The 26,605-nt window shown below is 47.0% G+C and overlaps 1 protein-coding gene and 1 long non-coding RNA gene across 6 annotated transcripts; one reads left to right on the forward strand and one right to left on the reverse strand.

Annotated features, from left to right (window-relative positions):
- The first annotated feature begins 1,075 nt into the window (after positions 1 to 1,075).
- On the forward strand, positions 1,076 to 26,605 carry PRPSAP1 (phosphoribosyl pyrophosphate synthetase associated protein 1). 5 transcript variants are annotated; one of them, XM_059864485.1, is made up of 11 exons: positions 1,076 to 1,213; positions 1,865 to 1,976; positions 9,797 to 9,849; positions 11,517 to 11,583; positions 16,018 to 16,190; positions 16,595 to 16,710; positions 17,405 to 17,460; positions 17,978 to 18,123; positions 24,040 to 24,110; positions 24,768 to 24,914; positions 25,502 to 26,605. In XM_059864485.1, the coding sequence occupies exons 2-11, from the start codon at positions 1,894 to 1,896 to the stop codon at positions 25,658 to 25,660; spliced, it is 1,071 nt and encodes a 356-aa protein (XP_059720468.1). In that variant the 5' UTR covers positions 1,076 to 1,213; positions 1,865 to 1,893; the 3' UTR covers positions 25,661 to 26,605. The 5 variants fall into 5 exon arrangements, with proteins under 5 accessions (XP_059720468.1, XP_059720469.1, XP_059720470.1 ...); XM_059864486.1 differs by lacking the exon at positions 1,076 to 1,213 and adding an exon at positions 1,269 to 1,374; XM_059864487.1 differs by lacking the exon at positions 1,076 to 1,213 and adding an exon at positions 1,597 to 1,726.
- LOC132336714 (uncharacterized) lies at positions 21,256 to 25,568 on the reverse strand. The gene is made up of 2 exons (XR_009488933.1): positions 25,429 to 25,568; positions 21,256 to 25,045 (listed from the first exon to the last, which is right to left on the reverse strand). It is a non-coding gene; the product is annotated as an uncharacterized LOC132336714 (long non-coding RNA).

Here is a 26,605-nt window from a genome sequence, read left to right on the forward strand (position 1 = left end):
CCTTTAATGAAGTGTCAGCTAAGGGGGCTGAATGGCAGCGCTGCAGCTCTCAGCTGAGGCTGCTACAGGGACTCGCTGGAGGCACCGTGGCTGTCACACACCAGAGCAGTTGCAAAGCCACCGGATCATGGAGGGGAAGCTCGTCCATGTCCTGAACAAAGCCCACCAGGCCTCCTCCTCCTTCTCCCTCACTCCCAGCTGGGAGGACACAGGCCAAGGGACGATGGTATTGCACAGCAACTTAGAGAACCGCCAAGAAAAACCCCTCTTTCCAGGGTGAACCAAGTGATGTGGGGTGATGCTGGTGATTAAAATAATGCAGTTTGCCTTCCCTGCAATACATAATTTCTGTCATATACCCTCATTTCTGCTGCACTGTGGGGTGCTCTGATCCATCCTGACCACAGGGGATGAATCCTGACAGTGTTGTCACCTCCTGTCATTTTCCCAGCTGCCAAGGCTGAGATGTATACTGTACATATATTAAAAATTTTTAAACAAAGTGTAAATACCTACATATATATATATATATAAAAATATATTTGTTTAGCCAAGTTTCACCTCCTCCTTATATATATATAGAGATACATATATTCCATGCATATAACATATAATATATATTTAATATATAATTACTATACACGTATATATTATGCATATTATATGTTGTATGCAGACTACATCTTATGTTATATATTTACTATTTCATACACTCTATGTATTTTACCGATAAAAGTGTATATTATTTATAACATATGCGTTAATATGTTTAATTTATAGGTGTTATAGATGTTATATATAAGCACCCTCTTAGTGCATGGAAAGGTCAGCCCAGCGCTCTGCCATAGGGGCTGGAGCTGACCTTTCCTGTTTAACTAAGCTATTGAGTGCCTGTACCCGTGAGGATTCCAGAGCGGACAGCGGAGCGCTGGGCACGGAGCGTTCCCTCGGGCAGGAGGTGCGAGAGGTGCTGGAGCCGCGGGCCGGGCGGATCCTCCCGCCGCCCCCGCCTCAGAGCGGGGCCCGAGCGCCGCCGCCGCGCTTCCGTTTCCCCCGCCGCCATCTTCGGCACGGGCACTTCAGCCACCGCCTACACCCCGTGCCTCTCACCGCCGGGCACAAGCGGGAGGCGGCCGCGCTGCGAGCCGCTCTCGGGCAGCGGGAAGTGTATTAATCCCCCGAGGAGGGACGTTTCTGCCGCTGTCCTACTGAGGTACCGGCGCAGTTCGGGCAGGCGGTGAGGGGACGCCGTGACGGGGGAGCGCGGCGGCGGTGCCCTCACCTAAGATGGCGGTGGGGGCGGGCTTTTCCCGCCGAGAAGATGGCGGTGGAGGGAGCGGCGCTCTGGCCGGGTGGCGGGACGTGCTCGGCTGGGTGAGGGGAGCGGGATGGGACCGTCCCCCCCAGAGACCTCCCCCTTGACAGGGACTTCCTACCCCACCACGGAGACCTCGGACCAGCCCTGCTGCATCACAAAGAAGCCCCTCAGCTCACCCGCACCTTCTCCAGCTAAGGCAGCTCCTCTCCGCCTTGCTCCCGCCCTCATTTTGGGGTCATCCCTCCCCTGTTGCATGAGGGGCCACTGGGTGGGCGTGGGGTGGGGTCACCCGTTGCCTGTCTATCCCTCTACTCCCCGAGGCTGCCGCTGCTCCATTTAATTTTAATAATCATAATTTACATCCTAACGTTCGTACTTTGCCGCAGGAATGGACCAGCAAGTCCATAGGTAGCGGAAGGGTCCCCACCTCCTCTTCCCCCTCCTCCTCCCCACCCCTTAAGGGGCGGTGATCTCGGGGGAGAGGAAAGAAAAGGATGCCACGGAAGCTGTTGTTGCCTTATAAATCTGTTTTTTCTCACTTTCGAGCTCCCCGCGGGTTGCATGACTCTTTGGCGATGAACGCGGCCAGAAGTGGCTACCGGGTCTTCTCGGCCAACTCTACCGCAGCCTCCACCGAGCTGGCGAAGAAGATCACGGAGTAAGTTGCCTTCTCTTTCAAGTTTCTTTCTCCCCCATCGCTCTCCTGCGCGGGCAGGAGCCCTCCCGAGTGGCTGGAGACGCTTCTGGCATCCCCCCGCCTTCCCAAGGCGTCTCCTGCGAACACCTTCGTGGAGATTTTGCTCTGGGAATCTTCACCAGCTCTGCCTGACTCAGCGATGGAAATGGACCCGCCGCTTTCTCCCTTCTTTGACGTCCATTTCACTGCTGGAGAGGCTGAGCTGCAGCAAAAGCTGTTACTTTTGGGGAGGGAGGAGGTGAAACTTGGCTAGACAAACCTCAGAAAAGAGTTTTTAGCAGGTTTGGGAGATGCTCGAAACTTTCTCCGACTCCTGACCTTGTTTTCTCAACAGCCTCGGTGCCTGGGGCAAGGGGAGTGTCCATGTGCACCTCGGCACAGCACCTTGCACTGACCAGGGTGGATTTGGGAGAGCTGGGCAGCCTGTGCTCTTTGGTTCGGGGTAAAAGTCTGCCCCATTTTCTTCAGCCCATCAGTTTAGGCAGAGTTTGACCTTGTCTTGTCCGGGACAGATGTGCTGGGTCCTGCTGAGTGAAGGGTGAGACAGCTGCCTCCAAAATGGGGCTCTTGGTGCACAGAGCTCTACGTTTCCCCCAGCACTTGAACTTTGGGGTTGAACGACTTTGATTCAAATTGGGGCAGTCCCAGCCAAAGGGACTATTCTGAGAAGGGCATCTGTGTATTGGGCTGTCAACTTAGAACAGGCTCTGGATTTTCCTTATACTGTTTCTCAGCTGCAGTTGATAGGCAGCTGATCCCAAAATCGAGGGGTCTCAGTGCTTATTTCCCTTCTGCAGGTTATAGCATCCCAATTATCCTTTCTAGGCGTCTGCTGTCCCATTCCCATCTCCAAGGGTGTGCTTAAATTGGAAGTAGGACTTAAGTACAGGTGTGCTGCCACCTTAAACTACAGAAACACTTCACTGTTCATCCTGCTTACTTAATAAACAGTGTTCAATCCTTAGCACAGCTTATCTCCACGGAGCTGACTTGGCTGTTTGGCTGGGAGGTGTGTTGGATAATAGTGATGAACTTCTTTAAGTGTGAGGCTAAGAGGAAAATCCTTGTGTTTGGGAGTGGAAAGTTGGGTTGTTGTTTTTTTTTTTTTTTGGCTCATGTATTCTTGCTATCTTTGGTCACTTTCAGTTCAGTTCTTTCACTGAACTCTGAAATTAATGCATCTCTCTATAAAAGTAAGTTTTGCTGCAGCAGATGGGACAGAGTTTTAGAGGGCTTGTTCTGTTGCATCAACATAGCACAACAGAATTCCCCTGGGGACAAGCTTCCAGTTCTCAGGACTGGAGGAGCAAACAGGCAATCCTTCTTCCTTGCTCTTGTCTTAAAAATAACTCCCTTCTTTTTAAAGATGAAATGAGAAGAGACTTGGAGAGGCTTCCCCAGGCTGTGTGCTGGCTGGGATGATGTGCTGATGTTATCCCAGAGATGCTCTGAGGGGGAAAGAAGCAGGATCTGGATCCAGAATGACCTCTCTGCTCTCTCCTTGATCTCTCACCAAGTAAATTTCTAATAGGAGCAATGCCTTGGCTTTTTTGCCTTGGCTCTGCCATCAGTGGGATGTTGGATGCTCTGGTGGTGGCACGAGCACTGTGACACACAGCTGCTGCTTAACTGAGGCTTAAAGACATTTATCTTTGTTGTGGGTGTAAAATCTGGAACTGTTCACAGTACAGATTTGCCCACAGTAAAAAGTCTCCCAAAATTAAAGGTATTTTCATCATCTAATGCAGTGGTTTTGCACTGCCTTCCCTTGGGAGCTCAGGGGCTGTTTCACCTGATCTGTAACACATCCCTTGTTCTTTCAGGTTGCAAAAGATGCGTGGCGGCTGCCTTTCCCCCTGTCTCACATCTCAGCCTGTTCTTTGCTGGGGAGGTCAGTTGCACCTTTAAATAGAGTTGGAGCAATCTTACAAGGGTGAGTCTGTCCTCTAATATTGTGCGTTCTTTTTAAAGTTTTTTTATGACCTTGAGTAAAAGTACTGAAAGAACTTTAAAACAACACGCAATATTAGGAGGGCCCCTTGAGACACCTGTCCATCTGGGCTCTGTTCTTTACCTGTAGATGTGAGCTTAATATCTCTACTTGAGTGGTTCTGACTTATCCTTTTTAAAATCTCAAGCCTGGAGAGGAGCAGTGTGACACTGACCAGCTTTCAGACACCTGATTTATCTCCTTGCTTTGTTTACTGCAGAACTTCCAGAGCTGCTTTCGTTTCAGGCTTTGAGCATCATGTTCTGGCACAGTTCTGATCTTCATCCTTCCCCTTGAGCATTCTCTAGTTATGGGACAGTGATTAATAGTCAGTCTTACTTTCACTTTAGGTTTTAGAGCTTTAGTTGGTGGTAGTGACTGCCAGGGAGAGGAGATGACTCTTTATTATGAGGACCTTATGAAACTTGAAATGATGAAGATGTTCCTTAGATTCAGCACCACTGAAACATAAATATACACCCAGATATTTACTTTTCCCTTATAAATTGAGGGGGATGATTATTTTATTTTAAATTCTTTCCATGATGGAAAGAAAACTTGCTGTAGTTAGGAGACTTGGGACCTGATTACAAACTGCATTTTCAGGGGAGAAGGATAATTTCTGTGACCTAATGGGTCCTAATTCTGGTCCCTAATGGGCCTGTGTGCTGCTGGGGGGGAGGGAGATCTAGCAAGTCTTTTTGATCTTTAATCCAACAGATGCATTTAGATCTCCTTCTGACTGCAGTGCCTGGCTCAGCAGGTACAAATAATAGATTCTACTTGCTGCTTATGTGTTTGGCTTGGAGGGGGGTGGTGATTGAATCTTGCTAATGCCTCCCCAGTGCTCCTGCAGCTCTGTGATGTGGGATGTGATACTGTCTTACTGCCAACCGTGGATGTGAGTATTCCAGAGATTCACTCAGTTTGCAGCATGGAAAATGCTGGTGATCTGAAGATAAAGCATTGCCATGAGCCTAAACAACATGGGATTAGGAAAACATGGGGATTTGTGTTTTGACCTCTGGCTGCAGGGAGCTGGGTCACAGTGCTAAAACCAGGGTGGTGTTTTCTGTGACTGGCTGGGAGGTGAGCCCTGCTTTGGGGGGAGACAGTACATTCAGAGGACTTGCAGCAGCCTCCCTCAGCTGAAGGGGGATTTCTGGTAGGAAATGTATTCTTTAGGTCATCTTTCCAGCGCATGAGAGAGTGGCTGAGGGGAGTCAGAGTATCTCTGTGCTGTTTAGGTGGAGCACAGAATGTGGTTGAGCAGGCTGGGCTCATGTGGAACTTTCTGTGCTGGCCAGCACAGCTTTAGGGGAAGTTCCTTCACCAGGAGCGGGCTGGTGGGAGCAGAGGAAGATCTGCCTGATATTTGCCAGTACTTGGGCTGCATGGCTTTGGCATGGCTGGAACAAGTGATTCTAGTGGCAAATGAGCAGTAGGGACTTTCTTCAAATATCCAGTCGTGCTGGGTGGATGGAGAGAGGCAAAGAAGAGCTCAGATAGTTTTAAAGATATCTAAGCAGATTGTATCCAGGAAGCTGCCATTCCCTTTCCTTTCCTGGCTCTTCTTATACTGGGGGATTAGGAAGTGCACAGCAGAGCTGCCATTGTGCTGGCTGGACCATGACTAATCTTTATTTAAAGATTTGTTAAAGTTTGAAAAGCAATTAAGAGTCAGGCTGTGGCTTGATTTGGCCACAGTCAGGCACAGCACAGACCCTCTGTCCTCTGCTCCAGCTCCTTCTGATTCTGCACCAGTTCCTGGAGTCTGTAGATGTGGAAGAGTTAGGAGTTTGCAGAGCTGAGACCAGGGAAAGTGTTTATAATGAAGAGGATATTGCCAAAATAAAATTTCACAATTAAGAGCTTTGTGTGCAGATTTCTCTTCAAATTGAATGTTTGTGCTGTGAGCTGGCTGGAAGCGCCTTTGGAGATAACCTGACAAATGTCTTGGATTCTGGTCACAGAGGGGGAGAAGGAAACCCAGCCTTGCTGAGGCACTTCTCAGTGGCACTGAAACAGGCTCTGATGGCACAAAATACTGTGAGTACATCTGCCCCTTGAAATTTGATTCAGCTGAACATGGAGTCTCTTTGGCTGCCCTTTGTCTCAAGAGCCTCGTACAGTGGTTTTTGACAGTCTTCCGTGGAGCATTTTAAAGTACAATCTGATACAATGTTTCCTAAAATGCTGCAGTGTGTCACTTCCTCATTAAACTATAGGTGACTCCTGAGCTGTTTGCATTTAGATGTGAGTTTGAGACAAGTTTTATAAACACTTTTGTATTCAGAGCTTCATATCCTCTTGGCATGTTTTGAGACTGCGGAAAGTTAGATCATCCTTCCTGGGCAGTGTTTACAAAGATTCCAGATCAATAGGAATTTTTACTGGCCAATTGCTCTGAGTAGGATTTTCAAAGCCATAAAGAGTTTGGTTTTTTTTCCCTCTTAGATGCTGTCATGCCCCAGAGGAGTTGGTTTAGTGATGGACCTAGTGTGAGGATAGCAGCTCATTTTTCTTGGAGATGTGATTTGTCTGCAGGACTTAAAATGTTATTTTTGCCAGAAGCCGCTTTATCCCTGCTGGATGTGTGGTCTGGGTTACCTGCAGTGGCACTTTCTCTGTCCTGGGGCAGGTCTGCCTGTGTCTGCAGATGAGGGATCAGTAACTGTGGTAGCCCAGGTTCATGTGATTATGCTGTTAGTCCTGGAGCTGGATGAAAACAGTTCTTGCTGTCAATTCAATTCCTCTGTCCTCTAAAGCAACAATCAGTTGGGAGCTTCAGGATGGAGAGGATTTTGGGAGAAAAGATTTGGGATGGAAGAGAAAACAAGGGAGAGGTAATAGGAAGGGGAAATTTATCTTTGAACTCTGGCTTCTGCCAGGCTGTGTGGTTGATGAGGTTGTGCCCTGCCCTTGACTTCCATGCAAATATCCCTTTTGATAAAAGTCCTCTGGAATTTGGTGCTTCACAGCAGGAGTTGCACCAACAGTCCCCTCTTTATTGTTCTTGACTCAGTCAGGGTTTATCAGACTCCTTCCCTGGCTGATACTTGGTCTAACTGAAGCCTGGAGGAGGGGATTTGTTGCAAGGGCTGCCCCTGGGGTGTGCGTACCTCAGCTGCTCTGGGGGAACTACCTCTGGATCCTGCTGTGCCTGTGGCTCCTCTGGAGTGCTGCAGGCAGGGCTGGTCTGGGACTTTCATGGGCAGTTTTATCTCATATCCACTGCTCTTGTTTATTTGCAGTCAGCAGTTGGAGCAGAGCTGGGATTTGTTGTCTGACTAGAGCTGCTCATTCCTCTAAGCTGGCATCTGTCTTGTGTCTTCTGCTCCCTGCACTCAGGTTTGACAACTGAGCAGTTTTAGTGCCCCAAGCCAAGCTGTTTTAGTTCCTCTTGCCATGGGAGCAAACTTGCACTTCTGATTTCTTGTTTCAGCAGCATACAAATGGCATTGCTGCTCTGTGCTGAGTAGGAGAGCACTGGGCTTTGGTTTCTCTGGCTACATCATGGAGTCATGAAGTTGGAAAAGACCTTTAAGACTGAGCACAGCTGCTAACCCAGCTCTGCCAAAGCCACCACTAAACCACATCCCCAAGTGCCATATCTATATGTCTTTTAAATCCCTCCAAGGATGGTGACTCCACCACTTCCCTGGACGGTGTGTTCCAAGGCTTGACAGCCCTTTCAGGGAAGAAGTGTTTCCTAATATCCAATCTAAACCTCCTCTAGTACAACATGAGAACGTTTCCCCTTGAGCACCACAAATATGGTTTTGTTTGCTACCACTTAGCACTGAAACTGTCACCTTCCAAGGGGTGTTTTGCTGAGATGAGTCTGACTGGACTGGTTTTGAAGCTTTCCTTCCTGCCATGAGATTCAGGGCTGACTAAGAGCACTTGCACAGTCTCTCCAATGGATTTTTTTTCCCCAGTACTGAGGTAGGATTGTGCTGTCTCAGTGAAGTCAGGGCACACGTGCCTCCAAGGGGAGCTTGCAAGACTTGCCATGCAGTTGTGGAGGAACAAGTGTGAGTCATTAAACATTTCCCACCACACACTGCTCTGGGGTGGGTGTGTGTGTATGTTCCTGAATTTGTTTGGACTCAGATGCCTTAGCCGTGATTAGGACTAAGCTTGGTGGTTGCAAGTGCCAGACTATCCTCATCAGGACAGCAAGATCCCACCTGCAAAACTCACCTCTGGTGTCAGTCTATCCCTGAGGTGCCCAGGCTTGCTTATACTTGACCAGCTGCCAGCTCTTTTTGAAGATACTGAAGGTACTGAGGTTGCCTTTGCATTGCAGCTGCAAGTTTTAACCCAGCTGAGCTGAGAGGAGCCCATTCAGAGATTTGTGAGACTTGTCTGGCCTAGGCTGCAGGGGGATGCTGCAGTTGGTACCTGAGCAGGGCTGGTGACAGTCTGGCATGTGCAGCTCTCATGGTGGCAGTTCAGTCACCAGCCCAGCCATTGCAAAACGTGCTGCCAGACACTCAGTGGGGAGGGTGTGTGTGCCAGAGACGTGCTCTGGAGCCAGCTAAGCAAACATATCCCATGGCATCTGAGTGTCTGTTATCTCAGCTGTCCCAGACACACTCTCCAGGCCAACTTCTACCTGGGACCTCCAGCTTTGGCTCACAGCTGAGCCCAGCAGTTGCTGATGGCACAGAAGCATGCCAGGGTCAGGCTGTGTTGCTTTCACTTCTGAAAGCACAGATCTTTGTGACAATTGAAGTGCAAGGCCGAGTTAGTGGGTAAGGAGATGGAGTGAGGCTGACTGCTGAAGGCTGTAGACCAGAAAAAAACCCAGCAGAAGATATGGACTCTTCTATTTAAGAGTTAGTCCTGATCTGCAGAATTTTGGCACGTATCCAGGTAAATACACTTCAAGTGCAGGCAGGAAACTGCTGCCATAGTCAGTGTGGTGAACAAAGGTATTTTTCAGGCATAAACTGTTTCCTAATTCATTGTGTGGCCATGGCCACAGAGCAGATCCCTGGGAGAGGAGGGAATTGCCCCACTCCATCTCACTTGGCCAAAGCATCTCCACTGCTGCAGGGTCTTTGAAGCTCTGGGTTAAAGCACAAAAGCCTTTTAGTACTTACTAATGGATTACTTGTCAGTACAGTTAAATACTGAAGTGTCACCTGAGGGAAAAGTCTGCATTTTGGAGCCTTTTAAAATGCTCTTCCAAGTCTTTGTTTTGTAAGAAAGAAATTAAAAAGAGAAGGAGGGTGACTGGTGTTTGTTGCGATGAGTGTTGTAGATTTGATATTTGAGAAAAGGAAGGAGTAATTTGTAAAAATAATAAAATCGAAGTTAAAATCTCATTAATTATTTGACTTATTTCAGAAGGAAGGTTCAAGGAGGAAAAAAAAGGAAAAGAGGTGAGAGTCAAAAAAAGTGACTCAGGTGCCATTAATTGAGTCTGAGTAAATCATTTAACTCTAGTTGCACATCAGACCTGCCCGAGGGGGCATTGCAGAGGCTGGCAAGGTGTTCTTTGCCATCAGGAGTCACAGCCTATGGTCAGTCATACAGCCTTTGGGTACAGCAATGACATGCTGCAGAGCTGTGTGTCCCAGGGCCCTCTCAGGGACATCAGAAGGAGGGAGACCCCCAGAGAAGGGGAGGATGTAGCTTTGCAGCCTGGCTGGCTCGCTCTGCTCCCTGTTGGGCAGTGCTGTGTTTTAAGGGTGTGTCGCGTGGTCCAGTCCTGCTTGGCAGCACAAACTGCTGGGCTCCTCCATTTCTCCATTTCTAATGTCCTTTTTTTTCTTTCCAGGCGTCTTGGTGCTGAGCTGGGGAAATCTGTGGTGTACCAGGAAACCAATGGAGGTAAGAGAAATCTCTGCTATTTGCAACTGTTTTGAGGTAATCTTAGAAATGCTGGGTAACTCCATTGGCCAGACCTGTCTAAGAAGTGCAGTGATTCAGCTGTGATGTTACTGCTGCTCCTGGCACTGCTAAACCTCCATGGCTGACCTTGGACAAGGCAATTAAACATGTTTCTTGTTTTCCCTGGTTATCTTGTTTGTCTGCCCATCTGCAAACTCTCCTCTAGAGTTCTGCCTCAGGTTTTAGCTGCTGCCAAATCTTTTATGCTCCTACGCTGAGCAAAACATCTCCAGATTTAAAAGTAATGCCCTGCTTTTTCAGTGTCTGCCTTGTGAGCTTTTAAATTATCCCTTTCTTTCAGCCCTTCCCTGCCACACAGAATTTACAGCTGCCCTTGCTTTTCAAAGTGCAAATTCATGGCTGCACTGGGGAAAATGCCTCTTGGAGGTTGCTTTTGTTTTTAAGGGGGTTAACACTCTGCAATTGTCCATTTTCAGATCCTGGGTAAAACACAAGGTTATTGGCCAGCAGAGTTCTTTGGCCAAGAGTCATTTACTGTTTCAAGGCATCTGATACCTTGTTTGCAAGAGAGAGTGGAACCCAAGAGCTGCTGCAGGCTAGAGGAAGGGGTGGAGGATTTGTGCTAGTGCTGCTGCTGTTGCAGCCAGAATGGGCCTCACAGTGGGAGAGCTGCTGTGGTTATGGTTGGGCTGGCTGGTGCATTCCTGCCCAGGACAGCTCGCTGCCCTTTGGGGTTGATTTTAAATCAGGTTGCTTGCTCTGAGGTCTGAAGTTGTTTTTCATCACTGCACAGCAAACGAGTCTGCTCTCAGCATAGTCCTGTAGGGTTACTCCCAGGCCAAGGCAATTGGACTTGGAATTCTATAGCTGGGGAGCTGTCTCTCCTTTTCCTTATTCCTGCCCTCTAGCTCATGACTGTCTGAGAAGGAAATGGCTAAGGCAGGCACCTTGGGAAACCTGGAGTCATAGCTTTGGCTTTGCAGAGCTGCTCGAGGCTCAGCTTCTGCATTTGAGTCAGGGACTGCAGGCGTGGTGCTCAGCAGAGACCCAGACTTCCAGCCTGTGTCAGTGTTGGAATGTCTTGACTTTGACAGTGAGACTGGGAAGTTCTTGCTCTGAACTTGGTGCTGCTGGAGTTGCCTTGAGCTCTGCAGCCAGCATGGAGCTGATCTCATGGTAAGCTGAAAGAGCAAAGTGCAAAAAGTGCTGAGTTACTTTCTTGGAAGTACTGAAGGTTGTTCTTCCTTGGGTGGTTAATTGCTCACTAATGAAGTTGACAGCTCTCAGCACTCCATGGAAGCGTGAAAAGGATTTCTCATTGAGAGTTAGGTAAATTGCCTTCTAAATTTTAAAATTCTAATTTCTAAATTCTAAAATTCTAAATTCTATAAAAAAATAAACAGCTGTTCGACCTGCTTTTGCTTTGTAAATACAGCTAACTCACTGGTATGTTGTGCCAGCTGTACCCAGGTCCAGCCTTAGGAAAATCCACTTGGCTCATCTGTGTATGTCTGTGCACAAAGGGCAGAGGAGCAAGTCCTCATCTGCCCTGACCAGGGGGCAAGGTTGCTGCTACAGCATGGTGTGTTGTCACTGTCAACCTGGTGTTTGGAAACAAAACTGATTCTGTTTTCCATCCTTTTCAGAAACAAGAGTTGAAATAAAAGAGTCTGTCCGTGGACAGGATATCTTCATCATACAGACAATCCCCAGGTGAGGCACTTGTGGCTCAGTTTTGCACCTGGGATGTGCTTTGAATACCTGGATCAGCAGATGGTTCAGTGGTTTGCTTACTGTAAACCAGCACAATAAGCAGTGGAACTCATGCAGTGTGGTCATTGCTCTGACTTAGATTAAGGCCTCACATAGTGCTAAGCTGTTAACATTCCCAGGGGACTTATTGCAGCACTGAGATGGTTCCCATCAAATATCTGGAGTGTGTCACTTGAGGCAGGAACAGGAGTGACTGATGCTTTCCACTGAAGCATCCCTTCTCTGTGTGTTAGTGGCCTTTCAGGCTCAGCTGTTGGGTAATTTCTGACTGGCATTTCCATCCCAGGGTGGGTGATTTCCTCTGCCTCCCAACCACCAAGCAACAGAGCCACCATCAAACAGCAGCTGCTGCTTTCATTGCAGGCTGGATTGCTCCTCCCCTTCTGCTGTAGTGGTGTGAAACTGACCTCATGTGGAATTCTGTAGCCTTCCTCCTGTGCTTTTACAGTTTGTGATGATGGTAGGCCTTTTTGGGTTTTATTTTGGGCCGTTCTAGGCTTGGAGTAAGAGAAGTGCTGCAAGTAAGCAGGGGGCTAGAAAATCATGTGTAACCCCAGGAACCTTGCTGCCTCAGAAAAAGTAATGGGACAGCACTAGGGTGATGGGAAGGGAGCCTACAAATAAATGATAACTTCAAATTGACCTACTGTGAATAGGGGAGGTGCTGTTTACAGGGATGAGGTATTGATATTAACAAAACAATTACATTCCTGCTCTGATAGCTTTTTCCAAGTTACCAAATTCTGCTCAGATTTTGGAGATCACAAGAAGTAATAAGTTAGCAGAGCTTAATTTTAGCTCAAAAGTAGTGGGGAGCAGAATTGCCTGGATACAGGATCTTTCCTTGGCTTGCCAAAGAAATAGAGCCCGAAGAGAATTCAAGTTCATTTCCTCTGTGAAATGCTTGGCTGTTGCAAAGAAATCAGTAGGACTCCTAGAGCAGCTTACTCGCTTCTGGAATTCCTCTTGCAGGCAGAAACATGTTCCTAGGGCTCATCTCTCTCCAGAGAGATGCCCCAAGTGTTTCCTCCCTCAGGGAGCAACTAAATCTCTGCAAGATGGAAATCCTCTGCTGTAGGTTTATGTTTCGGGTGAATGGTGCCATTCTGTTGTCCCTTGTGAAGGAGTTCTCTGGAATAACTTGTAACTGAGAGCTGTGTAAAAATGAAACAGATCAAGTGTTCAGAGAGCTAACTCAGGGCATTAGGGACAGGAACAGTTTTGGGAGGGGAAAACCTCCCCCTTAGTTTTAACTTGTTGATCCCCTTGTTTTTCCATTAACTGAGTTCAGTGATTTGGGCCAAGAAATGGATCTTTTTTAGACAGAATGTTCAAGGCCCACCAGGTGAGGAGCCAGTGTTGTGCAGCCAAGTCATCTTTCATTCCTAAACTGCAGCTGTGCCTTGCTGCATTGCTAGAGAGGACAGGTTCAAGGACATCTCAATTTTGCAGTGGGTTTCAGGGAGCTTTTCAGGAGAGTCAAAACAACAACTGTGTGGAATAATCTAAGAATAGGACTTCTACATTCAGTAGTGGTTTGAAAAGAAGATGTTAGGACTTGTTAGTAGAGAGGGAAACAACCTTGTTATGCTGCAGTGTGAATTCACAGTCTGCATCCTAAATGCACAGAGATCACAGAAAGACCTGAATATTTGATACAGGCTCTCTGTCATAAAAGCTGTAGCACAACCAAAAAAAAGGTGAAAAGGACAGTTACTATTCAAAACTGGCATGTGGACTGGCATTTGTGTGAGGGGAAAATCAAATAGCTCATGTTTAGGGAATATAAAAATAAAGGAGTTGGTGATTTTGTGAGACCCTAAAGGTAAATGGAGCCTTTTAGTGCTGAGTGTTGGTGCTGATTGTTGCAAAGTCCATGGAGAGTGTCACATAAGGTGTTTGCTCAGCCTCCAGAGCAGGGGTGTCCAGGGATGGCCCAGGCAGAGATAAGGAGCAGCAAGGGAGGCTCTGGTGTGGTAAGCAGGGTGTGGGGGATAGCTGAGCTGTCTCTGAGTGTCCTGGTGATGAGCTGCCAGCCCCTGTGTGAGGTCTTGGCTCAGCCCTCCCTGCAGTAACTGGCTGAGCATGGCTTCAGGGCTGGAGATGGGGAGGGCAGCAAGGAGCCTAGGATGCTCTCTTGGGTACCTGTTTTGGAGTTGCTGGGGCTGTGCTTCCTCCACCAATGTCATTTTTCCCAGCTGGTGCCCTTGGCTGGAGTCAGTGCCCCTTGCAGATGAGCAAATCAGTGATGGCTCATCATGAAACCATCTCAGCCCACCCACCCTGGGCCATGCTGGAGGGGCAGACACATCCACCTCTGCCTAGTGCCTGTGCCTGCTGGTCTGCAGGAGCTTCCCAAAGTCCAGCTTGGGATCCTGCTTGAATACTGGGAGAAGTACCCTCCTTGAATAACTTCTCCATCGATATGGCTGCTGGTGTCCTGCAGCAGCACAGGACTGCTGGTGCCTTTTGGAGCCTCAGTCTTGTTCTCTACCTGCTTTCCGTGTGAATATGTATGGATTTTCAAAGAGTAAGTTGAAAAATAATGATGAAAAATACTAAGTTTCTGAGATGAACTTTAAGTAGGCTTCAGTTTGACCACTTTGTTTTTATATGACACTGATAGTAGCATCTTTTTCTTCTCTCACAGCCCCACTGGCACAGCTAAATCACCAAAGGGAAGAAACAGTTCTTTGTTGTCCTGTGTGGCAGGGGGCTGTGTTTTATGTAATTCTTGGCTGGGTGCTCCAGAGCCAACAAAGCTTTCTTGTGTGTAAATGGCATTGTGTGCACAGGCTGCTGGGACCAGCAGGACAACAGAGACCCAGAGCCTCACAAAAGAAGAGGCACAAGTGGAGGTTAATTTCCAAAGGAGGGGAGAGCAGTGGGGAAATGGAAATAGTCAGAGGTTTGTCATGGGTCATGTCTCTGGGCATTTGGAGAAGCTGTCTCTAGTGGCTGTGCCAGGGGGACAACAGGGCCTGAGCAATGTCTGGGTAATGTCCAGAAAGCTCTGCAGAGCTTTAGGCTGCTCTCTTTGCTCCTCTGCTGCTGTGTGGGAAGATGGTTCAGTCAGCCCCTGCCCTGTCACTGTGGGCTGCAGAGCTGAGCCACTCCAGCAGTGCCCTCCTGACTGGGCTGGGGACACGTGTGTCACTGGGAGCTGTCCCTGCTGGAAACCCCCAGGCAAGGGGGTCTGTGTTGCAGGATGCCTGTCCTGCCATCTGAAGCATGTGCTCTTCAGTTCCCAGAAGTTCTTGAGTCAGTCTGTGATGATGCAGACAGTGTCTCTTGGTGTTGCTCTTAAGAAATAAAGGGGAACTAAAGGGAACTTAGCATTTTTCCCTATCCCAAAATTAATTAAAATGCAGATTAATACTCTCCTACTGGGCCACTCCAGTCATTGTGGGGGAGCAAACTGTAAATGGGATATTTCAGTCTCATGACCTGTCCAGTCAGTGACAGGACTCGAGGAAACAGCATGAAGCTGAGTCAGGGGAGGTTTAGATTGATATCAGGAAAAGGTTTTTCACCCAGAGAGCTGTTGAGCACTGGAACAGGCTCCCCAGGGAAGTGGTCACAGCACCAAACCTGTCTGAGCTCAAGAAGCATTTGAGTAGCACTCTCAGGGCAGGGTGGGGTTGTTGGGGTGTCCTGTGCAGGACTAGGAATTGTACTCCAGTTCCTGATGGGGCCCTTCAGACTCAGCATGTTCTTATGATTCCTCTGCCTAGGTTACTTTTTTGTTTCGTTGTTTTCCTTTCAAGAAACAGTCCTTTAGCATTTCCTGTGCTGTTGTTCCTTCCATCTCTAGATAAGCTAAAGAGTGTGGAGATGCTGATGCTGATGTCCACCAAAGTGCCATGTCTGGATTTTGTACTGCTCCAAATGCAGTATTTCTTAAGGCAGGAAAAGTAACCTGCCTTACACTGTTAAAGAGGAAAATACCCTAAGAAATCCAGTGTGGATGAAGTTATGTTGGCTGCATGTGTGCTGCTTCTTTAAGAGACTATTTTATTTCAAATTACACTGTATCAGGTGACATTTTTTCCAAAGTAAATTCTATAAAAAGCCTTTTTTTGTCAGATTATGGAGGGAAATCATCATACTCCTTATGTTAAAATATACAATCAAATTCCAGTCCACAGCTCTTGAGTGCTGGTGTCGTGTCCTATGTGTGTAAGAGTTGATTGTAATTTGTTGTGGCAGGGTGGAAGGAGCTCTATGGCTGCAATCTGGGTCTGGCATACATCAGCCTGAGATGCAGCATTATTTGCTTTGAATTTTGGTGAGAAGTGGTCTGGGTATAAATGGAAAAGGAGTTGCATTAGCAAAACACCTGCTAATATTTGGAATTGTGTTCAAATCTCCTAGAGACGTGAATACTGCTGTCATGGAGCTGCTGATCATGGCCTATGCACTGAAGACTTCCTGTGCTAGGAACATCATTGGAGTCATCCCCTACTTCCCCTACAGCAAACAGAGCAAAATGAGGAAGAGGGGCTCCATAGTCTGCAAGCTGCTGGCTTCAATGCTTGCCAAGGCAGGTGAGTGTCCCAGGGAGCAGCAGCACAGCAGGCTTGGTGCTGCTGGGCATCCCAGAGGTCATCTGTCCTTCCATTCTCCTGTTTAATGTGGGGATGTGTTGCTGAGATCTTAAGCCACATTAGGGGAGTTAATTTTCTTCAGCTTTCTTGTGTTTCTTTGTAACTTGCACCTGGGGAGGTGGCCTAGAAATGTTATAGTGAAATACTGTGTCAGCCCAGTGCAGTGGCATCACATGCCTGTTTCTCATTATGTCTGTGGAACTTTCTCTGTTAATCTGTTCATGATTATTTTATGACAAGGCATAATAGTCTGAGCTAAAACAGTGTGGAAAATGGAGGTGTTGAAGGAACTCCAGCCACGTGGGAATATTTTTCAATAAATTGTTGTCTTTTTTCCCCCTTAGGTTTAACACATATTATCACTATGGACCTTCACCAAAAGGAAATCCAAGGCTTCTTCAGCTTTCCAGTAGACAACCTGAGAGCATCCCCTTTCTTGCTTCAGTATATACAGGAAGAAGTGAGGTTACTCTAGTTCTATGTATATCAACTTGTCTGAACTCATTTTAATGTGATGGCAGCATTGGGCCTCTGCTTAAGTAGAGGTGGTGGTGTCAGTCTAGGTCAATCCTTCTGTTAATGAATTCTTTCTCAGGGGATACCTATTGCATGTTTCATGGAAAGATGTTGCACTTCTCTGATTGGATAGAAACTAAACTGCAGCTCAAGCAGGAGAGGAGCTTGCTCTCTGTGGAGTTAGTGCCATTTGAGAGATGCTACTTATGCCTCTGCCTCTAATCACCTCTGAAATCCTGTTAAACTGCTCCCCTTCTCCCTTTGTGCTGTGCTGGATTTCTGTCTGCTCTGAATTATTGATAGACTTTGTTTTGGGCTGAGTGTAGGAGTGCTGAGCACAGCAGGGCTGGGAGCAGGGCACGGAGGTTTTGTTCTCCAAGTGCAAAAGATGATGATTTATTCCCACATGGAGAGAGCAAGGCTTCCTCATATGGGGAGGGTTAAACAGAGTGAACATTCCCACCTTTGCAGAATACACAAATTGGAAGCAAGTGCAGTTGCCTCTCTAGTTCCTTGTCACAGAATGAAGATTTGGTTCTGGGGAGGAGGATGGGTGAAATTATTCAGCCATGTATCAAACCAGTTACTCCGCAGCAAAAAGGCCTTTTTTTAATTAATTAACTTTTTATCACATCCAGATTCCAGATTACAGAAACGCAGTTATTGTAGCCAAATCTCCTGGTGCTGCTAAAAGGTAAATGGATGCTTTGCTAGCTGGTTAAAAGTTACTTGGAAAATACCTGAAGATTTTCCAATCTTCAGGGGTTGAAGATTTGCTAGGGAAAGTATGGGAGGGTGACAGATGGATTGACAATCTGGTCATAATTCTTTTGTGGCTGGAAATGGGATGGATGTGGTGCAGATAGACAGCTGAACTTTGTATTCCCACCCCTATGGGTGTAACTCTGGCAGTCTCACTGAAGTGGTTCACCTGGGGTCAGACTTGCTGCTGGAGTTTCAGCAGTGCCTGACCATCTCAGAAAGCATTTCCAATGTGGAGGAGCACAGGAGAGCCTGTGGTGAAGCCAAGGGCAGAATGGGCTTTGGGATATTAATAAGAAATGAAGAGTCAATTCCAGTGAGTTTCTTGCGGAGAAACAGCCACAGAGGTGCAGCCTCTGCTTGCTGTTGGTGTGGGAGAGACCTGCTGTAGTGGGCTGTGAAGCTGCCTCAGCCCAGCAGCTTCCTGAGGGGCTGTTTTTGTCTTGCAGGGCCCAGTCCTATGCTGAGAGGCTGCGCCTGGGGCTGGCAGTGATCCATGGGGAGGCTCAGTGCACGGAGCAGGACATGGATGACGGGCGTCACTCCCCTCCCATGCTCAAAAATGCAACTGTGCATCCTGGCCTGGAGCTGCCATGTAAGATCAAGCTTCTCTGCTTACCTTTGAGGGGAAAAAAAAGAAAAGTTTGGTGGGAAATTTCTGTTGGTTTATCTGTGTGGGTGTAACCAACCTAAAGGCAGTTAGACCAGTGGGATTCTTTTCATAGAAAGGTTGATATCAGTGAGTTGTGGGAGAAGTCACAGGAGAAGGTTTTTATTTAACTCCTTCTGGCCATACAGAGCATCAGTATTTTCTCCATGGCTGTGCCTGCTCCATAGAGTTAGACTGACCAACCTCTGATAAAGGTGGTGCTTTTACAGTGTTCAGCAACAGAATTCATTGAGCTGATGAAACCAGGGAGATGTAAAAGTGTAAGTAATGAGATAACAACCACTGAGGCAGGCTGTTGGTTCACTTGGGGAGGGTAGGGCTGGTCTTTGTCTTCTCTGCAGTCATTGTTACTGCTGGAAATTTTCTTCACCCAAATGATCATATTCCAATGTCTGTTTTGACAAGGTTTTGAGGTTTATGTGGCTGGGGTGAAAAGGTTCTCCAAGAGCATTGTTGACCTGCTTCTGGAGCTCTTGCCATTGATTTGGGAGCAGGGAGCAAAAGAAAAAGAGGAAACTTGTGTTCTGGGAAATGCCATCCTCAGGATTGCTTGTATTCCTGCATCAGTCAAATAACAACAGTACAATCAAATCCAGCTCCCTTTTGGGAGGATTTCAGCTTTCTAGGCAGGTGGTGGCAGGACAGAAATTGGGAGCAGGAAGGTGGTTGAGAAGTGCCCATGGGAAAGGCTGTGTGCTGCTGTGTGTAACAACACCTGCAGTGGTTTGGGCTACTGATAATCATCTGATCTTTGGAAATTTAGGGAGAACATCCAACCAGTTAGTGGGCAGCTTGTGGAGGGGAGGCAAGTAAGACTTGTAGGCATTTTACATCACCCCAGCTGTGTCTCACTGGAATACAATCAGTTAAACAGTGCTTTTGTTGCTGGTGAAACTCCTCTTGGGCCTTGTGGGGGCAGGTGGGGTTTGGTAATGAAGTTTGGGACTTTGTTGTTCTCCTTCTGACAAGGGGATTTTTTTTTATGCCTGTCCAAGGAAGCAGGAATTTGCATGGTTATTCTTCACTTTCTCCTTCCCCTCCTATTCTGGAGGATGCTGTCCTCCAGAATATCAATAGCTGACATTTGTGTGCTATGGAGGAATTGATGTGATTGTAGTTTTATTTCCAGCCATGTCACTTGAAAGAAGCTCAGCTGTGGAAGGTTGTGCTGCTGGAGAACTCTGTAAATGGTTGTTCATACAGAAATGTGCCCTTGTCCAGTTTAATTATGAATCCAATGGGAAATTGTTTTCAGTCCTCAGCTATCCAAACACAGACTAATTTGCTGTGTATCACCACTTTGTTATTTTATCTCCTGCTGCACAGACTCAGCACTTGACCAATGACCTTACATCCCAGCATGCCTAAGGCACAGTGTAAAACAGTTGAGCTGTGGCTTGGCAGCTCTCTGTCATGGGGTGGATTGTGGGGCAGACTTGTCCAATACTCTCAGTAGAAGTTGCTTTTCTCTGCAGGTTTCTAACCTGAGAGATACCTGATTTTGAGTGAGCTGGGTTCTGGAGGTGCAGAATTGAGGTTATCCCTATCTAAAAGCAGTCTGTGCATTCTGATTGTGTCACTGTCTCTGCCAGACAGAGGTGAAAGTGCAGCTGGGATGGCAATGCTGTGTCTGTGCTGCCCTATCTGCTGTGCCTCATTTCTTTTCCAATTCAGTCATTTGAAAAGCATCTCCCCACCTCAAATGTCACTTGATTCCAAACCCTCATTCAGCTCTCCCTTCCTGGTGGTGAAAGCTCTGAAGGCACAGTGTAGCAGGGTTCAGCTGTGTGGTTGGTTGTGAAAAGTCAGACACGTGCTGCTGCTCAGAACTGGGTATTCCTAACACCAAAACTGTCCCCAAACCCTCCAACTGTCAAAACAGAAGCGATCTGTGAGTCTACCTGGCTCAGCAACCAAACCTGGGCCTGGCAGGTAGGAGCTTGGGGATGTTACTGGGGAGTGACTGAGACTTCTTGTGGAGCATCCCACCCTGGGCTACAACCAGATCAGTATGGAGCATCCCAGACATGGCAACTGAAGCTCCAGACAGTTGTGTTAGAGGCAGGAGAGAGGTGAAACCTGTGTTGAGGAGCAGCCCCAGAGCCCCACAGCCATGGCTTATGCTGTGTACCATTCTCCATGGGCTTCCTGGTGAACTGGCCAGGCTCCTGTGTCCTGGCATGCACCTTCTCCCTCTGTTCTAGCAGGGATCATGTGCCTCTAATTAATGAGTGCTAGGCAGTTTAATGGCTTAGTTATTGTTCTCTGAGTGTGGCCTGATGTGATATTCTGATTCGTAGGGAGCCACAACAGAAAAATGCCAGGGGTGCTTCTAATTGCACTTAAAATGCTTCACTAGAGCAGCAGCAAGAGCCCACAGTACTGCAGCCCCTGAAATCAGAGCCTTGGAGACAGGATGTCACTCCAAGGTTATTCCCTTTGATTGTGTGCTTTTGTGTCTCAGAGCTTGCAGCTGGCTCGGGCCTGTGCCTTAACAAATGCATGGGGACTCTTTGCCTGTTTCCTGGAGAAAAGGAGTAGAGCACCATCTGTTAAATCATTTCAGTGGCTTTGGAATTCAGTACTTTGTACAGAGAGCTAATGGTCTGCTTGAATCCCAGAGCCCAGCAAACTGCCACAAAGGGAGTTTGGGGGAAAAGCTGGAGTGACTGTGGGTCTGTTCCTACTTCCCTACCCCCATCTTGCCTATGTTTAGGCTGGGCACAGGGATTTTTCTGTCCTTCCAAGGTTATCTCTACATAAAACACTTCATTCTTGAGCAGCCTTTTGCTCCCAGGCTCTGTTGTAAATGCAGCATTATATTTCTTGGTGATTGTTACTTTAATTTGCACTGTCAGCTCCAAACAGAATTTATTTTAGTATTTCTTAACCTGTTTTTGACCACTTAATTAAAGCAACATGTTTACACACCTGGGAATGTTCTTTCTTAGTGCCAATGATCATGCCTTTAACATGTGGTACTTTGGTGTATATTATGCACATCTGAATGAAAGTGTTCTCTGATATTCTTGTTTTATAAAGAAATGGTGGTTGGTCTAGATTTTTCTCTTTTATTTTTCCCCCTCAGAAGCTACAGATACCACAAGCATCTTTTCTTACTCTCCAGAAAAAAGTCAGCAGCTCTTTAAACCAAACTTGTACGTGATTCAAGGGGTTACACCATACAAAAGTACCACCATGGCTTATTTCTGTTACCCTCTTCTGTCTACAAACATAGAAGGTTTGTGTCTGGGAGGAAAATATTCTTTTATTATTTGAATCATTTTTCAAGGCACCTCCTCATAGCAGTTCTGACTTGCACATCTTGATATGTTCAAAGATTCTGAAGAAGAAGCTGGCTGCACTAACCCTTGTGTAGACTCTCATCACCTTGGAGCAGTTGAGATTTGATGTGGTTGTGGGTAGATCTTTGGCTTGCAATTTTTTTTTCTTTTTTTTGCAGAGAAAATTGAACAAGGAAAAGTGAGAACATCTCTTTAAGATCCGGGTAGGTCGACATGTTGCCTACCGTTCTTTAAAAATAAACCAAAATTGAAATACAGCTTTTAAAAAAGAGAGATGCAAAGCACTGCTAATGTTGCTGGTTGCCATGTTAGCCTTTAAGCATAGCAAGGAATGTGTCTGCTTCCTTCATGGAGTAGAAGGATACTGATTTGCTGAAACTCCATATCTCTGTGAGTAAAATAGTGCTGAATTTCAGCCCCCCAGGCCTGTTCACCATTCGTGTAGAAAAGTTTCCCCTGACCTGGCTGTTGTAAAAAGAGATGGCACTCATCAGTGGATACACACAGAGGCTGGGATGGCAGCCAGGTGGAATCCTTTTGATACTTCACAGCTCCCACCAGGAGCTCTATTACTGTCCAAACTAGATAGTAAACTCATAACTAATCTGAGCAGGTCAGTAGTGCCTGTAACTGAAATTTATGATCTGCTTATCTCTGGTAGTGCTTAATCTTCATTTGTTATAAATAATCTTCCTTCTCAAAAGAATATTTTTCCTTCAGGATTTAGATGTGACTTTGCATTTGGTAGGAGACTCAGAAATAACCATGCAAGGGAGGCTGAGGAATCTGTGCCATGAAGAGCTGTTGATTAACTCCTCAGTCCAAGGTAGCTGTGACTTTAACTGCAAAAACCTGGCAATGAGTGATGGGACTTTGGGCAAAACAGAATTACTGGATACCTTTTATGCAGTTTTGGTAGGTTTATGGAAAACCAGCCTGTGGAGTAGGTCATGGATGTGAAGAACAGCTCTACACAAGAATGTTCGAAGTTGTGGTGCTTATAATTGCTTTAATCATATCCCTCAGTGTGAGTCATTCACCCAGCTGTGCTTGCACTCTAAGCATTCCCAGGCGCTGATGAGATATGGGAATGGTGCTGGATCATCCTTCTATGCAGGATGGGGAGTTTGATGCAAGACTTTTTTGGTGAGAAGAGCAGAGATCAATATTTAGACAGGCTTTTTGGTGGGCAACAGCTTGTGTTCTCCTGCTGCTCAGGTATTACATTGAAGTGGATTATCCTAAAAGAGAAAAATCTTGCTTTGTCTGAACTCCTTGAGGCACTTGAGAAGCCTCTGTGGCCAGAATCCTGGCAAGACCTGAGCTTACAAAAGGAGGGGCACCAAGTGCCTTGGTAGGACACTTTGCACTCACTGTGGAGAGTACAAAATAGAGGTGTGGGGTGTGGAGGTGGGCCAGGTAAGTGTTACAAAATGCTGGAGGTGCCTCTTGGCTTCAGTGGTTAGATCAGCCCAGATTGTCACCTATTGACACATGTCTGCCCACCACAGTGTCCTTTCCATGCTGGAGGTTTTTGTTCCAGCACCCCATGGCAAGTGAGAGGTTTGGCAGATGGACAGCAAGTCCCTGGCCTGTGCTGGAGGTTGGTTGCTGTTTGGTGTAAGTCTGAAGGCTGTGTTACCTCTGGACACTCTCAGTGTATCTCAGTTCAGATCTCTGGTATTTTCATGGTACTGCTGGAATTTTGCAGCATGTGGTTTTGCATGGACCCTGTCAGTGCAAAAGTAGTGTCAGGAGGGAATGGAACCTTATTTCCCAGTACATCTCTTCACTGTGTGCCAGGTAGCACAGCTTGTCAGTATATGCTTTGATCCAATTGTTGGTTGCACTGAGCTTGTTGAACTGAGTTTCAACGGGGTTTTGTCCTACTCTTTCCATTAATCCACTTAAAAAATAATCAGCAAATTTGCTTCTGCAAACTTCCTTAAGCTTTCTTTGCCTGAGCAGGTGGTATTAAGGTTCTTACACCCTCTCAAAGACCCCTCTGTGTTTGGTGATGTGTGAAAGCAAATGAGCTGCAGTGCAAGTCTCTGGTCCCACAGATGATTTACTGAGTCCAAGAAGTAAAAAGTTGCACCTTGTAAAGCACCTGCCCTTTGAGAGGTGCTGCTTGAAAAAGTCCATTTGGTATTCCCAGTCACAGAATGGACCCTTTTTCAAGTCCTGTGCTGGAGCACAGAGAAGGTCACTGATATTGCCCATAAACCAGGTGCTGCTTTGTAACTCTCCTTGCACAGGGGTCTGTTAGAGAGTTGGAATTGCTTTCTGTTTCTGAGGTCAGTTCAAAATCTCCACAAAAACAGAATTTCCTCTTTATGCAGCAGTGCTGTTCATTTGAGGAGAAAAATGATGGTTAAATGAGAGTTTCTCACTTAGGTGGGTGTCAGGATCATGTAAAGCACGTCTGTGTCTGCATCAGTGTAAGGTGTTTAATGGTTCAGCCTCTTGTCTGGTGGAGCTGTGGGGGTTTGACTCAAGCCTGAGTCACCTGGACTCTTTTTTTCCCCTTCTTTAGTGATGATGGCCAAGGAGAAACCGCCAATAACTGTGGTTGGAGACGTTGGAGGAAGGATTGCCATCATTGTGGTATGAGTGTGAGGGGAACAGGTGGGGGGTGGCTTCCTCACAGCATCTTTGCTTCAGCTGTTCCATCCCTGAGGGTCAGAGGGATGACTGGTATAGGAGTGGGCATATGTTTTTTAGACACTCTTTTCTCCAGTAGTGCTGGTGGCTTTGGTTATTTCAACTTTCTGTTGAAAACCATTTGCACTTCAGCTCTTTAAGCCCTTGCTGCCTTGATTCCAAGTGTCAGATGTCTGCAAGTAATGAGTAAATCCAGGGCACACAGAGAAAACTCCTGAAGTGTTAAAAAACCCCAAACAAAAGACTTGCCAAGCCTCTCTTACTTGCTATGCCATGCTGCAGTGTAAGTAATCAACATGCAGCTCCTGCCCCATGGAAAAATACGCCTTGCTGATGATAAACTGTGAGTGCATGTGCAGGGACTGATTTGTTTCCAAGACACAGCATTTGTTCTCTGCACTAGCTAAAGGGTCATTAAACCAGGGAAATAGCATTCACAGATTAGTCATGCACGTGGCTGTCCTCATCAGCAGCTGAAGTAGACAGGGATTCTATTTTTCATCTGTGTGCATGGCCAAAGCTGCAGTAGCCTGCAGATCCACTCCTGCCCTGCAGGCTCTGTAAACTTCTGGTTTTGATGTTATTTCTGTTTCTGCTCAGGATGACATCATCGATGACGTGGAAAGCTTTGTAGCTGCTGCAGAGATCCTGAAAGAGCGTGGAGCCTACAAGATTTTTGTGATGGCTACTCATGGGCTCCTGTCAGCAGATGCCCCTCGTCTCATAGAGGAATCCTCCATTGATGAGGTGAGTCTGCTCTCCAGACTGCAGAGTGGGGGCTGGCACCAAAACTCACAAATTGATGTCCTTCCCAAGGCATGTAGCTTATGTCTAGAATTACTCATTTAATCAGGTGCTTTCAGTTAGCTGGTTCTTCACTGAAACACAAAAAAAATAAAAGTGTGTGTGATTAATACTTGCTTAGATCAGATTTGCTTCCCTAGTGTATTTTCTCCCTAACAAAAATATTAGTCATCCCTGCCTGGACACTTCCCTCTCTGCAGCTGGGGCTGTGTGGCTGCCATCTCACTGTGCTGACCCTCTCCCCCAGCGGATCAGGGGCTGCTGGCATATGAAGAGGACAGGATTTCAAACCTTAGTAATAGATCCTGTGATCTGAGTGGGCCCATCAGCCTGTTGGAGGGTGCTGGTTATGCTGGTCCCCTCAACAGACTGTCACAGAGGGGAGACCACTTATTATAATCTTTTTTCCTAATATGCAGGGAGTTCTCCCCCTGAACTGTGAAACAGCAGTACCCACCCCTCAGGGTGGCTGCTCAGGGAGGGTGAACATTCCTGCAGCACAACTTCCTTTCCTTTCTGGCCCTCCATAGGTGGTGGTGACCAACACTGTTCCTCACGAGGTGCAGAAGCTGCAGTGTCCCAAGATAAAGACTGTGGATATCAGTTTGATCCTCTCGGAGGCCATCCGGCGGATCCACAACGGCGAGTCCATGGCTTATCTCTTCCGCAACATCACTGTCGATGACTAGACCTGAGCCTGCCCCTGTCCTGGATTCCACAAGAGAGGGAAATCTGCATGGAAAGGCAATACCATAAAACATAGGCATAACACAGCTGTTTATTTTTGTAGGAGTGTTGAGGTTTTCAGGGTCTTGAGCCATGAGATCTAATAGGAAAAAAAAAAATCAACCTGACCAGCACTTTACAAGTCAATAGAAGGGGCCACTGGCAATGGGGGGAATTACACCTTAATTGAGAGAGATGGAGAAATGAGATGGTGTTGAATTTTTAAGTTCCTTTAATGATGGGGTTTTTTTTGTCTTTTTTTTTTAGTGTGTTTTCTCTTGCCCTGTAGGAGCAGAAAGAAAAGCTAAACAGAAGTAGCTGTCAGCTTATGAGAAGGGAACAGGGACTGCTCATTGCTGTGTGGGCAGTGAGAGCAGCCTTTGGGGTTGTTTCTGCCTGTGTCTCACCCCAGAGCATGGAAGGGAATGTTCAGGCTGTGCTGCTGCCAGAGCTGAGCCAACAGCAGCTCTGTGCCAGCTCAGTGGCCTCTCCTCTCCTGCACAGCAGAGCAGGGACTTTCATCAAAGCTAAGTTAGCAGAACATCCCGAAAGGACAGCTTAGGGCAACCCACTGGCAGGGCTGCTCCCATCCCTGGGTCAGGGAGCTGGGAACAGGCTCACGTGTGTGTCCCAGCAGAGCAGGGAATGCTAGATAATGTGTTGGCCTTTTCATTTTGCGAGCTTTGGATCATTATTGCTCTTCAGTGACAAGTCATGTGAGGGTCTTGCTCCTCTCTGGAACACTTGTCTGCACTGCAAAACCAGGCACGATTTTTGAAGTTGCCTGGGGCTGAGTTTGTGGCAGAGTCTTGTGGGGAAGGGAAGTTGGAACAATATCTGCTTCTAATGCAGCTGTGCTCTCCAAAACACTAACACTGAACCTGCAATAAAAAGTATAAGACTTTTCA

This window comes from Haemorhous mexicanus, chromosome 20 (genome assembly GCF_027477595.1).
Source record: "Haemorhous mexicanus isolate bHaeMex1 chromosome 20, bHaeMex1.pri, whole genome shotgun sequence".
NCBI lineage: Eukaryota > Metazoa > Chordata > Aves > Passeriformes > Fringillidae > Haemorhous > Haemorhous mexicanus.

Bases quoted from the DNA above. Each gene is read 5' to 3' on its own strand.
- PRPSAP1 (XM_059864484.1), top strand. From the start codon at position 1,813: ATGCCACGGAAGCTGTTGTTGCCTTATAAATCTGTTTTTTCTCACTTT. The intron at 9,850-11,516 runs GTAAGAGAAATC...CATCCTTTTCAG, and splicing joins GTACCAGGAAACCAATGGAG to AAACAAGAGTTGAAATAAAA. The intron at 17,461-17,977 runs GTAAATGGATGC...TTTGTCTTGCAG, and splicing joins TCTCCTGGTGCTGCTAAAAG to GGCCCAGTCCTATGCTGAGA.